Here is a 19076-nt window from a genome sequence, read left to right on the forward strand (position 1 = left end):
TGCATATTCCATTCACTGTACAGATTCAAAACATTGTGTAAAGCACACACACACACACACACACACACACACACACACATACATTTCATTCGAACACATATTGCATTGTGTTTGTCACAATGTCCCCGCTCAGTGCAGGACAGGACCAGTCGGACATTTTTTTTTCATTCACAATCTGCTTTTGTTAAGATTTCAGATTCATCTGATTCATATTTCCTGTACGAATCCATCCGATGAGTGCAGAGCCACTCAAGATCAAAAGGAGAACGGGTGTCCCTGCCGTACAGAAAATCACGTCCAATAGCATCTGATGTAACCATTTGTCTGGAAAGAGGAGTTGTGTGTGTGCTCGTGCGTGCGGGTGCATGTGTGTGTGTGTGTGTGTGTGTGGGAGGATGGAGGATGGAGGATGGAAGATGTGACAAGCAACTGAAAACAGACATTACAGGAACAGACTACAGCGGGTGTCACAGTGTTGACTGCAGCCTCTCGTACCCACTTGGCCTGTTCCCACTGCAAGTTAAGTCCAACATGGCCCCACTAATGTCTGTCATATTTATGGTCATGGCTATGAGCTGAAACAAAAACTGTGATTGATGCACACACACACACACACACACTCCAGCAGAGTGGATGGATATTATAGGGTAGGGTATTGTAGTTGGTCTGGGAGTTGGGTACTTGTGGATGGATGATTGGCTCATGATTGCTGACCCGGAACATCCTCATCGATTAAGGAAGACAAGAGGGATCGCATGGGGAAAAAAGTGACAATGACACGAGAGAAAATGACAATAAAAGAATCAGAATCAGCTTTATTTGCCAGGTATGAGGACACATACGAGGAATTTTTCTTTGGAGCATCGTTGCTCACAATGTGCTTACACATACAAAACAACCAGACAATATATACACACACTAATATATACACAATATATACACATTAATACATACACAATATATACATACTCTAAACAGAACAATATAGAGGCATGAGTGAATGAAGAGATCAATAAAAGGATTTAAATGTGGAGCATAGTGCAAAGGATACTGGGATAAATAGTATTAAGTTATTATATTACAATATGAACAGTATGAACATTACGGACAGTTCTGAAATAGAAAATGAGAATGATGAATGAATAACAAATAAGAGAGATGTGAGAATGGGAATGATGAGTAAATAGTAAATAATAAATAATTAAGTGAGATATGAGAATGAGAATGATGAATAAAAGGACAAGGACAACTTTATGACTAGTATGGGGTGGGGGGGGGGGTTCAGACATACTAACCCAAAATGTCCGCATCCCTGTTTTTTCAACCTGTTAATGTAGCGGTGCTTAAAATTCAGTAATTGTGGCAACAAATTATTCATCTAGTACCTGATTTTTTTTTATTTTTATTATTACTATACAAAAGTGTTCTTGAAGTTAAAAGACAACTGAGCTTAATAATAAATAAAGACCAGTTTTGTTTCTCCATTTTTGATTTTTTTTCAAGTTCTTTTTCTCGAGATTTTCGTCTCGACACAGTCTAAAAATCATCTCTGCATCATCAATGATAATCATCTTTCATAATTTTAGGGGAACAACCACTGGACTGTTCATCACTGGCCTGATAATGGTGAGCTGCAGGCTGGCCCATATGCACGAGAAAGGCCATTAATTGAATCTGTGGTACAGAATCTGTGTGTGTGTGCGTGCGCGTGTGTGTGTGTGTGTGTGTGTGTGTGTGTGTGTGTGTGTGTGTGTGTGCGCAAGATGAAAAGATAAACTGTGCTGCATCATTACCAGTCTCATTTGCAGAGAGGAAATTGATTCATTGGGAGATATAAAAGCCATTTATTTTTTTTGCATCATAAATGCAAATCTGTGCATAAACAGTCACTCTGTTGCTTTAACATTTTAGTTCACTTTAACTGGTTTTTATCCTGCTGGGGCATCAGCCAGGTGCACACACACTTTATTGTGTCCTAGGGGGAATTGTCTTGGACACAATGCTACAATCTGTTGCTTCACAACACACATCACAGTACACACTCCCTCCAATAGAAGTGACTTTTGGAATTAAAGTACAATGTGCAAAAAAGTGCTGGTGCATCTTCACCCTGACACACTTTTTCTTTCCTTTCTTCCATATAATCAGAGCTGCGCCATGCGTAGCCCTGCGCCCGTGCGACTGGCTGAATATCATTTATGTTTCATATAAGATCTCCAGTGTGAGTATTACGGTGCTGACGTCAGGAGCAAAGAGCGACAGGCAGGGAGCGAAAGGAGACGGGTAAGCAAAGAGACACAACCTGTGCCGGCCGGTGCGCATCTTCTTCCCCCTCCCCCCCCCCCCCCCCCCCCCCCCCCACCCCTACCCAACCACCCCCAACTTCTGTCCGAGAGCGCGGAGCGCAACCCCCACCAAAAAAAAAAACAACCCGGAGAGGAGAGGGCATCGGAGCCATGAATAACAAGACTATCCATATAAACACGAGTCCGCAGCGGGACGGCGGCTCCGGGACTGTGGACCATGAACTCGTTATCACATCCACTTTCGGGACCCTTCTCTCCGTCGTCTACATCATCGGAGTGTCCGGGAACGTGTACACGCTGGTGGTGATGTGTCACTCGATCCGCTTCGCCACGTCCATGTACATCTCCATCATCAACCTGGCGCTGGCGGACCTGCTCTACCTCTCCACCATCCCCTTCGTGGTGGCCACCTACTTCTTGAAGGACTGGTACTTCGGGGACGTGGGCTGCCGCATCCTGCTCAGCCTGGACCTCCTCACCATGCACGCGAGCATCTTCACGCTGACCGTCATGTGCACGGAGCGCTACCTGGCCGTCACCAAGCCGCTGGACACGGTGAGACGCTCCAAGAGTTACCGCAAGGCTCTGGCGTGGGGCGTGTGGCTGCTCTCCCTGGTCCTCACCGTGCCCATGATGGTCATGGTCGCGCAGACCACCAAGAGCACGCCAGAGGGGGGTGTAAAGAGGATGTGCGCGCCAACCTGGGCGCCCCTGGCTTATAAAGTGTACGTGACAGTCCTGTTCGGCACCAGCATCATGGCACCGGGGCTCATTATCGGATACCTGTACGTCAAGTTAGCCCGCACTTATCTGGAGTCCCAGCGCAACTCTGTGATCAGCAACAGGGGGGGCAAGCGCTCCCCGAAGCAGAAAGTACTGATCATGATCTTCACCATCGTGCTGGTGTTCTGGGCGTGCTTTCTGCCCTTCTGGATCTGGCAGCTGCTGTCTCTGTACCACACCAAGCCCCTGAGCCTGGCGTCGCACACGCACACCTGCATCAACTACCTGGTGGCGAGCCTCACGTACAGCAACAGCTGCATCAACCCGTTCCTGTACACGCTGCTCACCAAGAACTACAGGGAGTACCTGAAGAACAGGCACAGGAGCTTCTACAGGTACACGTCCAAGTTTAAGCAGCGGCCGCCCAGCCTCTACTCCTGGGGGAAGTCGGCGTCCTCCAGCAATCACTTTGAGTTCAACTCCGAGACGCTGGTCATGGGGACACTGAAGTGACTTGGCAATCACGTGGAAGAGAGGACAGAGCTTTTAAAATCGCTATAGGTAGGTGATATAACCTGGCAGGCCGGGGCGACACCCGTGCGTAAACGTTGCGCACTGGTGACCAAAGGAGTTAGTAAAACATACTAATACCACACTGTAAAATCACCAGCAAAATGTACTTAAATTATTACAAGTAAGAGTACTCAATGCAGATCCATCCTCACATGTTAGAAACTGGAACTGTTCTGTCAAAAATGTTTAAGACTTGTAGGTCTATATAGTGTTGGGTAGTTTAATTTTTTAATAAAACATCATATTTTGTAAACTACATGTTCTTTTGTGTGGAAAATAATTGAACTAAAGCTGTCGGATTAATGTAGTGGAGTAAAAAGTGGAATATTCCTCTCTGAAATGTAGGAGTGGAAGTAGAAAGTGGCATGAAAGGTAGAGTAAAGTACCTCAAATTGGTACTTAAGTGCAATACTTGAGTAAATGTACTTAGTTGCATTACACCACTGTTCACCGTTCACAAGTACTACTTTCTCCCAGTTTTTTTTTTCTTCTTTATGGATTATTTTCAAGCAACACTGCTCTCTTTAGTCATAATATATTGTGTCTAGTCAGAGGGACAGTTTCTGGTGTTCCATCCATTCCCGGCCCCCCCCCCCGGGCTCATTAGCACTCTGACACTCTCCGCTGCACTCCACCTCCACACTCTCACACGAGGAACTGATTCACTGTTGAGTAAAAAAAAAAAGGTCTCAGTGCTCATTACATCAGCTGAAACATGCACGTGTACATGTGTTAACCCTCCTGGTGTCTTCGGCTCACATTTGACCCCTTCTCAAAAAGGTCAAAATATCCGAAATTTGGGTTTCTTTCAAACAAATTGTCCAAAAAAAGTAACGCATATGGTTCCCGACAACGCTCCTCACAAGTTGAATAAATAATCAGTTCACTACTTTCACTGAATTTGGGTGTTTTTTTTGTCAATTTCATAGCATTTGGAGAAAAAGCATTTTGGAGAATGAAAGATTATTATTATTATTATAAGATTATTATATTATTCCTACTTCCGGCAAATGAATCACCTCCCAAACTCAAAATTGGTGATTGCGTCAAACCTGGTGAAAATGTGCGTATTTTAAGGCTTTTGGGCATATGCACACATACAAATCAGCCTTAAATGACAAACATCATCCGATTTACATAAAGATTAGAATGCGTGGCCGGTAGACCGGACACGTGCTGAGGCGTGAGGGCCCGTCCAACACTGCTTGCAGGTTTTTTTTTGGGATCGCATTTTTTTTTTTTATTGAACCAGCCAATCAAAAGTGCAAAACATTGGTCCAGATGATAACTTAGAGAAAAGTACACCACACACACACACACACACGGAAGAAGGCCCGGTGCACCTTTTCCACTATCCTTCCAAATGTTTCTCTCCAAAACAAAGAGAGGAGATACGGGAAGGAGGGAGACACAAAACCCAACAGAAAGAGCCACGTCTGTGCTGCTTGCAGCTTTAATAATTATAATCTTTTAGTTTTTGTAAACCGCTTCCCTGGTTACGGCTGAGGGTTTGACTAATACCTGGAATAATCATTCCCATCCCATAAGGTTCTTATGCAATGCAAACGTTGAATAGCGAATTAATTTAGAACAATAAACGGTCAATTTCACTGGAACTAGGGAATTTGTAGGTGTCCTATACCACTTTTTTTATGGACACCATGCAGCCAATCAGAAGCGAGTTTTTGCCCAGACCATGGCATAACACAAATTAAATGACGCTCAGCATAACAGTACAGTCGCGGCCCACATCGTAAGGGGCCCTCTAGTGTGTTAATCTGGCCTTGACTGTCCTTTTTTAAAATTGTGTATATTCCCTACCGCCTAGTTTCCATTAACCCCGCATTAATCATAATCAGAATCAGAATCAGAATCAGCTTTATTGACCAGGTATGAAGACACATACGAGGAATTTTCCTTTGGAGCATCGTTGCTCACAATGAGCTTACACATTCAAAACAAACAAGCCAACAAACAATATATACACACTGATATAGACACACTAATATATATATACTCTAAACAGAAACAATGTAGAGAGATGAGTGCAATGAAGAGACCAATAAAAATGATTTAAATGTGGAAAGGGTACTGGGATAAATAGTATTAAGTTATTATATTACAATATAAACAGAATGAACATTATGAACAGTTCTGAAATAGGAAATGAGAATGATGAATGAATAATGGATAATAAGTGAGATATGAGAATGAGAATGATGAATAAATACTAAATAAATGGAATAATAGTGGAACCAGTGACCAGGTGCTGTAGAGACCGTGGTACTGGGTTAGTGGCCAGAATTGAACCTGACACTGTGGGTCAGTCGTCAGCTGTTCATCAGAGAGATGGCCTGTGGGTAGAAACTGTTCCTGAGTCGGTTGGTTTTGGCGTAACCGGGTAATTCATAATTTTGGGTAATTTGATTAAACGCAATAGTTTTGTATTAGGAATATGCATGATGGGACTGCTCCTGTGGCCTTTGAGTTGAGTCTCTAAACACGACACACAATGTCAACAGGACCTTTGCTGCATATCATTTCTGCTCTGTGAAGTCTCTAATAAAGGCATTCAGAAGCATCATAAAAGCATAATACAAATTTGTCAAAATAATAAAGCTCTTAAAACTAGGTTTTAAACACAGGACCACTATAGACATGGTGGTAGTGCCCTAACAAATTTTCATTTAATTTGATTTCATTTGTTTAGCAGCACATAAAAAATAACATTAACAGAATTAAGAGGACTATTAATAGCAACAGAATATGAAAGGAGGCCAAAAACCTACAACTATGGTATCGCAAAGTTTTTCTAAAATTAAAAAAAAAAAAAAAAAAACATTAAAGAAATGCTAATAATATTTTTTCTCGTTAAAAAAGGAATCAAATTAGACAATTAATCAAATTATAGAATAGAATAGAATAGAATAGAATGCCTTTATGTCATTATCAAAACCAATTGAGGGACTCCTCAGTTTCCGGGGCCCCGGAGCAGTTGCAGACTACTCTGCCTGGTTGTATTCCATCCTGCAAGAAGTTTACACAGCATCACATCACTCATTAAAGCTCCAAACAACCTACAGTACGTCCGTGGTGGTCACTTGCCGAGTGAAGCCAGATGGGCGTTTTTGCTCTGCGGCTGATTTTATTTGTCTAAGAGGAACTGATCAGAGCCCACATCTGGACTGCGAAGGCGTTCTCTGGCAGGGGATGAAAACAAACCCGCCATCTGCATGGCCAATCTCTTAAATTGAATTTGCACGCATTTGCCCATAAACTGGAACACCCTTCCAGTTCTGTGGGAAACTCAGTGCCAAGCCCTCCTACGGCTGGGATGGAGTTCTTCCAACTGGGCTTTGGCGAGACGACAGTGGCGTCCTTACCTCAGGGAGGATGATGACACTTGTGCCACGTTGGCGCTTACAATCACAGTATTGTGTTTATGTGCTATTCACAATGTCTTTGATTCAATAATAGATGACATGACTTTATCGTCCAAACACCCAAAGAGACTTAAGTAGTACAGAGAGAAGAAGCGTCGGTCTCTTCTGTTCCTTTAGGCAGGTGTCTTAATGAGTGATTCATGAACGTACCTCATGTTTTATGGAGCGTTCATAAGTCTTTAATTAGGATGGCTCCTGGCGTTCCTCTTTTACTTTAATCGGATTTATTAGAGTCTTTTCAGCTCGCACGGCCATCTGCTGTATAGCAACTCTGTCCTCTTTAGACTCACCAGGCAGTCGCTGGAAAACAAACTGTGTGACCCGACGCACACAGCACGGAGTACTAGGGCTGAACGATATTGTGTTTTGGCATCGACATTGTGATTTGCTCACGCGCAATATTCACATCGCAGGGTGTTGCAATGCTAATCCTTTTTTGCTGCTTGATAATGTGGAAAAGTAAACTTCCATCGTTATCCTTTTACATGATTATTACCGGCCGACCCTTCCCCTTTAAGACAGGTAGCCATGTGGACAACGTGTGTATGTGACGTTAGTCCAACGGGGGTTATTGTTATGGGAAATGAGGCTCTCCGTGTGTATAAAATATCGTAGGCCGAGCAGATCAGACAGGGAGCACATACAGGGAGCAGATCAGACAGGGAGCACATACAGGGAGCAGATCAGACAGGGAGCAGATCATACAGGGAGCAGATCAGACAGGGAGCACATACAGGGAGCAGATCAGACAGGGAGCACATACAGGGAGCAGATCAGACAGGGAGCAGATCATACAGGGAGCAGATCAGACAGGGAGCACATACAGGGAGCAGATCAGACAGGGAGCACATACAGGGAGCAGATCAGACAGAGCACATACAGGGAGCAGATCAGACAGGGAGCATATCAGACAGGGAGCAGATCAGACAGGGAGCACATACAGGGAGCAGATCAGACAGGGAGCACATACAGGGAGCAGATCAGACAGGGAGCAGATCAGACAGGGAGCAGATCAGACAGGGAGCAGATCAGACAGGGAGCACATACAGGGAGCAGATCAGACAGGGAGCAGATCAGACAGGGAGCACATACTGGGAGCAGATCAGACAGGGAGCAGATCAGACAGGGAGCACATACAGGGAGTACATCAGACAGGGAGCACATACAGGGAGCAGATCAGACAGGGAGCAGATCATACAGGGAACAGATCAGACAGGGAGCACATACAGGGAGCAGATCAGACAGGGAGCACATACAGGGAGCAGATCAGACAGGGAGCACATACAGGGAGCAGATCAGACACCGTTAGTGCAGCTTCACAGTTGAACTGCTAAAAAAAACGTTCCACGTACCGTCCCGTTGGGACAAGTGGGGAAAAGGTTTTAAGAGATATTTAGTTGAAGCTGGATTTGAAGCTGACACAGAAGAGGTCATATTTAGAACATTATTTCATGTGTATTTATTTGAAAAGAGAGCTCTTATTTTGTTACATAAGTTATTTTTGTACCATAAACAATGTTCATTAACCTCTGAGAAGCCTGTCTGAATTTGTGTCTCGAAGGCCGGGCAGAGTGTCCTCTTTTTTTGGAACTCAAAATATGATCGTAATAATCTACAACAGAAGTCTGTGTCTGATCTATTGTCATTTCCACTGATTTAATTGATCTTGGATACACAGAGTTTGTCGCTAGTGCGCGTGACATGCAGGTCTGATCAATTTATCAAACTAACGAACTGGACCCGCTAGTCAACCACAACCTGAAATTTAGAGGAAGTAACATGCAGTCACTGTCATTCACGTTAGCCTGGATTGATTATTTTATGAATACAATGGGGTCATGCTAGTCGACCAGCGTATTTCTACTTAATTTCCCTCCAAAACCACTTCAGAAGAGTAACGTTAGTCACAGTTTGTAAAGCATTCAAGTTCAACAAAGAAGGGTTCACATTAGAAAAGATCCTTTTAAATTTTTTTCTTCTATGTAGATGCACTCCGCTACAGTAGTAGTCGAGAAGGATTTATTATTTCCAAATAGAGCTATTTATGTCATCTTTAAAAAAAATACTTTTTCTTTTTTAATATCGCAATATATATATATAGCAGGGGAAAAAATATCGCAATGTCAGTTTTGGTCTAATATCGTGCAGGCTTACTGAGCAAAGGGCGAGAAAACAACAGCGTATACTCTTAACTCATTCATTTAAAATGCATGTTTGGTGCTTTATATGCTAACTCTTTCACTCACGTTAGCTTGGAGAGCTAATGTACCTGTTGGGTTACAGAGTAAACACCGAAACTAGCAGTCAGCCTGACAGGTGCAGACGTATTGCTGTTTGCAACGTTAGATTTGGTTAATTAAATACACTAGCAAAGCAACATAGAACACACAACAGGTCAGACCTCCGTGTTCAACTATCTGTCATTAAATGTTATAGTTACGGCTGAAAATGACAACGGAAATAGACAACTTTGCCGATTTCCCATATCTCCGCGTTTGAAATCAAGCTGGTTGTTGTGTCAGTGCGTCGTCGCAGTGATTCGATGGATGGATGGTGACATGTTCATGTCACAGTCGGGATTGCACAATCCGTTACCCTTTGACGGTGTTTTGACTTTTGTGCGTTTGCACGTCAAACGCCATAAGCTCATGCATACATTCATTGCAGCCAATCCCGTGGTGCTTCACAAATATTGGCACAGAGTTAGCGTGGATGTGGAAAAATGGCCTCTGCTTCTTTCTTTCTTTCTTTTTTTCTCTTCTCTCCACATATTCTCACAATTCTCTGCAGCATTTGTTCTATGTTAATTCTGGATACTGGCCTATGGAGGACTTATCAGCTTAGGGCTGTATACATTCCGGATTCATGAGAAATCGAGGAGGGATTTGATGATTTTTTTTTTTTTCCTGAGCCTGCAAAATCTGTTCATCCCTGAGCTGGAAAAAAGGCATTTTAAGTTTTGCTACAATAACACCCCAAAAGAGACAAATTAGACACACTTCATTATTCTTAATATGCATTATAAAGAAATAGCCAGCACTTTATCATCACAACAGTTAGTAATTAAAAAGACATCCAATGGATTGTAAATTTCAAACAATAATATTGCTCTAAAAAGATGAAAGTACATCAGATGTAAGATGTATCCTCTGCCAAATTCCTCAAAACTAGACTCCTGTGCATTCATTGGTGCCTTTTCGAGCTACAATAATAGATATTTTCTCACCACCAAGTTGTAAATACAGCATTGATATATTATCACCTTTAGAGTTTTAATAGTAAACTAAAACAAAACAAAATGGGTGAGCTAAATTTTAAGTAAACTGAAAATACATAAAAACTAAAACCTTCAAGAAAAACTAAAACTTAACTAACATTATATTGCCAAAATAAAAATAAAAATAACGCAAATCATTTGTGAGTTTGTTTTATTTTTTGGAGTTGACGTTGACATTACAGGAAATGGCGCCGTGCCGCAATCACTTTTTTTACTCTCCTTTTAGCTCTGTTTTGGCCTCCACCAACTGGCGCTTTAGCAGCTAAATGCTAAAAAATTGTAAAAAAACAGAAAAAAACTCATTTGTAGAAGCTGAAACCTGGCCAACCACACAGCACGAGCACATATGGACAAATCAGACATGCTAAATAAACATATGTTTATTTTTGGAGCAGATTTTAAATGACATCATAACAATTTAACAATTTGCCGTTATGAAATCAGCTGTTTTGGATCAATAGAGAGACAAACGGGTGAACGAGGCCGCTTCACCTCGTCGTTTAAACATAGTGGAATTAAAACGTACACAAGTCCGAATCTACACAAAACGCGATATTAGTAAGCTGACGTAGATACATGGTATTTACGAAACCTTTATTGCGACGTTGGCACGGCAACATGTCCAGACTAGTACAACAGTAACTGTAGTTTTTGGCGCCCTGCATATGTGTCAACAGTGGTCTCAGGTGAGCCACACCCCTGACATATTTATATGGCATTATATGGAATCAGATGCATTACCTACCACCATGTATTTTGTGTTATTAAAAATATTTATAAAATATGTGGTCATGCCAGACATAATTATTCCACTAATTTTTGCAACAATGCATTGTTTTCTGGGTGAGGACAGCGGCGAGACTGAAGTCAAACGGTGTTAGACGTAAAAACCAAAATAATCAGCTTCAATAGAGAAAAAAAAAAAAAAATTGTAGCAACACGTTGAATTTTTGTTTACTGTTTTTTCACTGGATATGTTTTTGGACGCATTATTGAATTGTTGGTATAAAGATGGTGATGGTTAAATTGGCTAACCTTTCGCTGTTTATGAATTGTATTGTAATCATATAAAAAAAAAACAATCATTAACAAAACTAATCTCCATTTACACATTTTAATGTTTTTTATCAAAACAGAGGTCCGTTTAATGTAGTCTTTAAAGGGTTTTATATCAGAAATATGGATTTCTTGCAACCAAATTGCCCACAAATAACATGGAGGATTCCCATTCAACATTCTTCAGGTAAAATTAATGATTACTTAATTATTGTAGGTTTTATTTAATCTTATAGCATTTGAATTCTATTTTTTCTTTAGTTTTAAAACGGTATCCGGACTAAACTTTGACGTATACCCGTCTGTGATCCACTCAACATCCTCTGATCTAACTCAAAAACTCAAAATAATTCATAATAATTCCTAATTTCTACCTTTTTAACTAAAAGCTGATGTATAATTTGATACAAATGAGGTGTGTTGACCAAGTGTGAAATCTATTATTGAACCAGCTCAGGTGTTTTTTTAAAAAGCGCCAAAAGCATGGAAAAAAAGTGACAAATAAATCAGAAAAATCGACAAAAACACCGGAAAAGTACAACAACAAAAAATTAATTTTGACCTGGAAGGGCAAGTTCATGGTTAACGGGAAGACAACACAAGGGTTAAAGGTTCCACTTTATAAAAAGTAAGATTCCCATGTCTTTATAGATCATAAAGCTAGATAGAAAATACAGCTTGTGGTTTGAATGGACAGAATTGGGTCAAAATACACTTTTTTTCAATCATATAATCATATCATATAATCCCTTTGGAGACATTTGGAAGTGAAACTGAGATTCCCACTGCCTGATGTGACCTTTAAGTGACGGATCGTGATAACACTCTTCTCCTCGGCATTGTTAAATCCGACCAGAGGAGTCCGTCATATCATCTTTGTTGGACAGAGACTTTTCATCTTTACAGGTAATAATGCTTTTGTGCTTTGAGATCTTAATTATAGATAATTAATCGAGCCCTGACCTGTGTAGGTGTTTGAGCTTGTGATTTGAATTCAAATCAGCTGTTATATTCGTCATTAACTACATGTTCAAATTTGGACGTAAGTGGAGGGAGTTATTCCCAGGAAAATAATTTTAGGTTTGAGTAAGGCCATAGTCTTTGATAAACGGTATTCCTTTACAACTAATACAGTGCCTGTTCAAAATGTGACTTTTTGGAACTGGCGGTTTGCTCGGCCTGTTGTATTGCTGTGTGTAGAATTCTCCAGAAGCATTGGACCCCCGAATGACTTACAGAAGGACCCCAACCACATAATATGCAACTCCACTGTATAGCCTAGGCCCACTGCTGACTTACAGTGTTCTTCTACATCCGAGACATTGTGCTACTATATTTACCTGACAGAGAACGTTGCGGATTCAGAATTTAATCACATAATATTACAATGAATATGTGGAATGAGCAGTTAATAATAATGAGTTGCTTCGTGGAGTCATGGCAGCGGCATGTCATGAGAGCTAATCAGCACATCTGCGTTAATCAACCACCAGAACCAGAGTGTGTGTGTGTGTGTGTGTGTGTGTGTTTTTGTACATTTTAGTATTGTCTATTGCATGTTGACATCACCACAGTCATGAAGGTGGTCATGTCTCGTCTCATCAGTATTGTCGTTAATGAATTTAACACTTTGTGTTTGTTTCCTAACCGTACGTACACACCGCCACTGACTCCCCCCCCCCCCCGCCAACGACGCTTGTCAAAAAGTACGGGGGAGCTTTTTGACGCGTTGGCCGCTCCGACGTGGCGGCGTTCTCGGTTCGACCGGGAGAAGCTCACGCAGCCACGGCCAACACACTGACACTAGAAGCCTTTATAAATTACATATATAATATATATACTGACACTAGAAACCTTTATAAATTACATATATAATATATATACTGACACTAGAAACCTTTATAAATTACATATATAATATATATACTGACACTAGAAACCTTTATAAATTACATATATAATGACAGAAGTTGTATTGTTAATTTGTCGCAGCGGAGTCTGTTAGCAGTTAGCTCGCTCGTTAGCCGCTGAAAACCCCTGCGGCGTGCAGGCTCACGATCAGCGATCAGCCTCCAGACTAACCTAGTGACCCGACTAACCTAGTGATCCAACTAACCTAATGATCCAGACTAACCTAGTGACCCAGACTAACCTAGTGACCAGCCCAAACCTAATGATCCAGACTAACCTAGTGACCCAGACTAACCTGTGATCCAGACTAACCTAGTAAACCCAGACTAACCTATGATCCGACTACCAATGATCCAACTAACCTAGTGCCCCAGACTAAACCTAGTGTCCAGACTAACCTAGTGACCCAGACTAACCAGTGACCCAGACTAACCTAGTGACCCCAGCCCTAACCTAAGACCCAGACTATTTAGTGACCCAGACTAACCTAGTGACCCAGACTAACCTTTAGTGACCCAGACTCACCTAGTGACCCAGACTAACCTAAGGACCCAGACTAATTTAGTGACCCAGACTAACCTAGTGAACCCAACTAACCTAGTGACCCAAACTAACCTAGTGATCCAACAACCTAGTGACCCAGACTAACCTAGTGCCCCAAACTAACCCTAGTGACCCAGACAAAACCTAGTGACCCAGACTAACCTAGCGATCCAGACTAACGTGTGACCCAGACAAACGTAGTGACCCAAAACAAACGTAGTGACCAGACTAACCTAGCGACCCAAACAACCTAGCGACCCAGACTAACCTAGCGACCCAGACTAACCTAGTGACCCAGACTAACCTAGGGGACCCAGACAAACCTAGTGACCCAGACTAACTTAGTGACCCAACTAACCTAGTGACCCAAACTAACGTAGTGACCCAGACTAACCTAGTGACCCAAACTAACCTAGTGACCCAAACTAACCTAGTGACCCAGACTAACCTAGTGACCCAGACTAACCTAGTGACCCAGACTAACCTAAGGACCCAGACTAATTTAGTGACCCAGACTAACCTAGTGACCCAGACTAACCTATGGACCCAGACTCACCTAGTGCCCAGACTAACCTAAGGACCCAGACAAATTTAGTGACCCAGACTAACCTATGACCCAGACTACCTATGACCCAAACTAACCTAGTGATCCAGACAACCTAGTGACCCAACTAACCTAGTGACCCAAACTAACCCTAGTGACCCGACTAACCTAGTGACCCAACAAACCTAGCGATCCAGACTAACGTAGTGACCCAGACAAAACGTAGTGACCCAGACTAACGTAGTGACCCAGACTACCTAGCGACCCAAACTAACCTAGCGACCCAGAACTAACCTAGCGACCCAGACTAACCTAGTGACCCAGACTACTAGTGACCCAGACTAACCTAGTGACCCAGACTAACTTAGTGACCCAGACTAACCTAGTGCCCCAGACTAACGTAGTGACCCAGACTAAACCTAGTGACCCAAACACCAGTGACCCCAAACTAACCTAGTGACCCAGACAAACCCTAGTGACCCAGACTAACCTAGTGCCCCAACAAATCTAGTGACCCAGACTAACCTAGTGACCCAGACTAACCTAGTGCCCCCCAAACAAACCTAGTGATCCAGACAAACCTAGGGGACCCAGACAAACCTAGCGTTTCCAGACTAACCTAGCGCCCAAACTAACCTAGCGACTCAGACTAACCTAGCGACCCAGACTAACCTAGCGACCCAGACTAAACCTAGCGACCCAGACTAAACTTAGTGACCCAAGACTAACCTAGTGACCCGACTAACCTAGTGACCAGACTAACTTAGTGACCCAGACTAACCTAGTGACCCAACTAACTTAGTGACCCAGAATAACCTAGTGACCCAGACTAAATTTAGTGACCCAGACAACCTAGTGACCCAGACTGAACCTAGTGACCCAAACAAACCAGTGACCCAGACAACCTAGCGACCCAACTAACCTAGTGACCCAGAAAAACTTAGCGACCCGACTAACCTAGCGACCCAGACTAAACTTAGTGACCCAGACAACCTAGTGACCCAGACTAACCTAGTGCCCCGACAAAACTAGTGACCCAGACTAACCTAGGACCCAGACTAACTTAGTGACCCAAAATAACCATGACCCAACTAACTTAGTGCCCCAGACTAACCTAGTGACCCCAGACTGAACCTAGGACCAACAAACCAGTGCCCCAGACTACCTAGTGACCCAGACTAACCTAGTGACCCAGACTAACCTAGTGTCCAGACTAACCTGTGACCCAGACTAACCATTGACCCGTGCGGATTCCTGTGAGGGGACCGTTAGAGACCATGTGCCGGCGCTAACTGGCCCTATGTACAAACAACGTTATATTATAACAATAGGTAACCCAGCACCGGCGATTATTAGCTTGTCCTCAGAATGAATGTTTTGGTAGGAACCAAAGTTCACATCGTATGTTTCTCCGTGATCAGCCAGCATGGAGGACTTCTATATTTCAATTGGCGCCTGGCGTTAGCCGCTGAACCGCGTCATAGCTCATTACCATAAAAGACCCTATTTGTCCATTGTTTATTACTAAAGACACACAACAATGTATAAAAGGCTCCATTACTTTGTATTGCACGTTATGGCTCCGTAGCAGACGGCATCAGAAAACAGGAAAGAAAAGAAAAACGATAAAGAAAAAAAGTCTGTTTACAGCCGCTACATTCTGTCCCTTTTTCCTGTCTCCACGGCAACTTCAGAACCCATCGATGAAGCTGGGATGGATTAAACAGGGTTTCTACACCGTGGTTATCCACTCCGATAATAAGGATATTTTACATGGAAAGGATAATTTTTTCCGTCAACATTTCTACCGCGGTTTACGTTACACCGATAATCGTTCCATCCCTAGTCCTGATTGACAGGTGGGCGGGTAAATACGCCCTAAAGCATCCCCTACTTTAATGCCAATTTTAAAATAAATGGGACCATAATTTACAATTTACAATATCACGCTGAATTGAAGGAGTAGCAATTGAGGCCGTGAACTCATTTTTCCCAGTCAATGATTGCTAATTAAAAACACTGTAAAATAAACTGTAATCTGATTTATACGTGATTTATGTCATTCCCAGCTCTGCCTTCCATGGTACAGTGGGGGAAATAAGTATTTGAACCCTTGCTGTTTGCAGGTTTGCCCACTTACAAAGAATGCAACGATCTATAATTTTAATCATATGTCTTCTAACAGTGAAAGACAGAATCCCAAAGAAAATTCCAGAAAATCACAACATAATAATTTATTAAATTGATAACCATCTGATGAGGAAAAAACCAAGTATTTGACCCCTGGACAAACACATGTTAATTTTGTAGAAAAGCCCCTTTTTGGCCAGCACAGATGTCAACGGTTTTTTATAGTTGTGACAAGGTTTGTGCACATTTCAACAGTGATGTTGGCCCCACTCCTCCCTGCGACAGCCTCCAAAACATTCAGGTTCCGAGTTGTCACCTGGCAACTCGAATTTTAAGCTCCCTCCAAAGATTTCAATTGGGATTTAGGTCCCGGAGACTGGCTAGACCACTCCAGAACCTTGATGTGCTTCTTCTTCAGCCACTCTTTTGTTGCTTTGGCGGTGTGCTTAGGGTCGTTGTCGTGCTGAAACACCCATCCTCGACCCATCTTCAGTGAAGGAAGGAGATGTTGGTCCAGAATTCCACGATACATGGCCCCGTCCATCCTCCCCTCAATACGATGGAGTTGTCCCGTCCTCTTGGCTGAAAAGCACCCCCAAAGCATGATGTTGCCACCACCATGCTTGACGGTGGGGATGGTGTTCTTTGGGTTGTACTCGGTGTTCTTTGCCCTCCAAACACGACGAGTTGAGTTGAGGCAAAAAAGTTCTATTTTGGTCTCATCTGACCACATCACCTTCTTCCAGGCCTCTTCTGAGTCGTTCAGGTGGTGAATGGCAAACTTCATGCGGGCCTGTACATGTTTCTTCTTGAGCAGGGGGACCTTGCGTGCGCTGCAGGATTTCAATCCATGACGGCGTAGTGTGTTACCAACCGTTTCTTTTGTAACTGTGGTCCCAGCTGCCTTCAGTTGATTCATCAGTTCCCCCCTTGTGGTTTTGGGATGATTCCTCACTGTTCGCATGATCAGGGACACCCCACGAGGCAAGATCTTGTGTGGAGGCCAAGACCGAGGGAGGTTGGTGGTGGTGTGGTGCTTCTTCCATTTCCTGATAACTGCACCGACAGTTGATCTTTTCTATCCAAGTTGCTTTCCGATTCTCTTGTAGCCCATCCCAGCCTTGTGCAGATCTACAATCTTGTCCCTGATGTCCGTAGAAAGCTTTTTGGTCTTGCCCATGGTGGTGATGTTGGATGCTGGTTGTTTCGGTGTTGACAGGTGTCTTTTATACAAGTAACGAGGTGAGGCAGGTGTATTTGATGTAGATAATTGGTTGGGATTGGGGCTGTGTCTTAAAGAAAACTAACTGGCTTGTAGGAGCCAGAATACTTGCTGTTTGTCCAGGGGGTCATATACTTGGTTTTCCTCATCAGATGGTTATCAATTTTAATAAATTCATATGATGTGATTTTCTGGAATTTTCTTTGGGATTCTGTCTTTCACTGTTAGAATGTATACATATGATTAAAATTATAGATCGTTGCATTCTTTGTAAGAGGGCAAACCTGCAAAATCAGCAAGGGGTCAAATACTTATTTCCCCCACTGTAAATGGAATGCAGCCATAGACGGGACGGGGACATTTGTTAACTTAAAGGGTCTTGCTGAGATTGATTTTTTAGTTCTGAAGCACTGAAAACTTTATTTAGGGTTATGGGGTAAACACAAAAAGAAAAAACGAATCTCGACAGCGTTAAAGAGATGGGCAAAATGGATATCCATTGAGGTTTAGACCTTCAAAGAATCCTCTAACCTGTATAATCAATGTGTTACAAGAGATTTACAACAGGATTGTGTGCCTATACTGACCAGAGCATTGACTTTGAAGATTTTAGTGATTAAAACTACGACCCAACTCCAGGTTTCTGCCCATTACCTGAGTAGATTAAAACCTTTGAACGAGGTGCTAAAATACATCAGGCGTGAGTAACATTGTCACATTGATATTCACCATTTACCATAATATATCCAGCACCATTTAATAAAAACCTGGCGTTCCTCCCACACAGTCCACCTTCACATGTCGGACTACCGTGATCTCTCCACCAGACCATGTACTTCCTCTTTTTGCTGGACTGGAGTGTGGGACAGCAAGTCGAGCACAGAAACAAAATAAAACACCCGGTTATTTTTCAAAATAAAATAGAGCGTGCTCACGGCGGCTCATATTTACCTTGAAAACAGCACAGAGTTGTTTCCTCTCTACTCGTCTGGATGGAAACAAACTGTTTTAGTGGTTCTATTGTACATAGGGGGGGGGTTGTAAAAATAATCAGAACTGGACAGTGCAACCCATCCCATGAGTATAATTATAAATTATAATTTCCTTTATATAATTAAAGAAATTTGCTCCATAAATTGATGCAGGAAAACTCCCCAGAATGCTGTCGGATGTTCAAAAAAAATTTGCCAACGTTTCTTCTTAAATTTCTTCTTAAGAAAGTTCCTAAGAAAAGTCTACGTCTGATTCATGACGTGTTCTCAAACAGCAGAATTGTTCACAGGTGTGTTTTTAGATGGATCCCAATGTCTGCGTATATTGAAAGCGTCTGCCTGTTTTTGTTTTTCTA

The 19076-nt window shown here is 42.5% G+C and overlaps 1 protein-coding gene across 1 annotated transcript; it reads left to right on the forward strand.

Moving 5' to 3' along the window:
* The first annotated feature begins 2382 nt into the window (after nucleotides 1-2382).
* Nucleotides 2383-3764, forward strand: LOC116671131 (urotensin-2 receptor). The gene has a single exon (XM_032502125.1). It carries the CDS (start codon nucleotides 2457-2459, stop codon nucleotides 3540-3542), a length of 1086 nt encoding a protein of 361 aa, XP_032358016.1. The 5' UTR covers nucleotides 2383-2456; the 3' UTR covers nucleotides 3543-3764.
* Nucleotides 3765-19076: the final 15312 nt, after the last annotated feature.

This window comes from Etheostoma spectabile, chromosome 21, assembly GCF_008692095.1.
Source record: "Etheostoma spectabile isolate EspeVRDwgs_2016 chromosome 21, UIUC_Espe_1.0, whole genome shotgun sequence".
NCBI classification, from domain to species: Eukaryota; Metazoa; Chordata; class Actinopteri; order Perciformes; family Percidae; genus Etheostoma; species Etheostoma spectabile.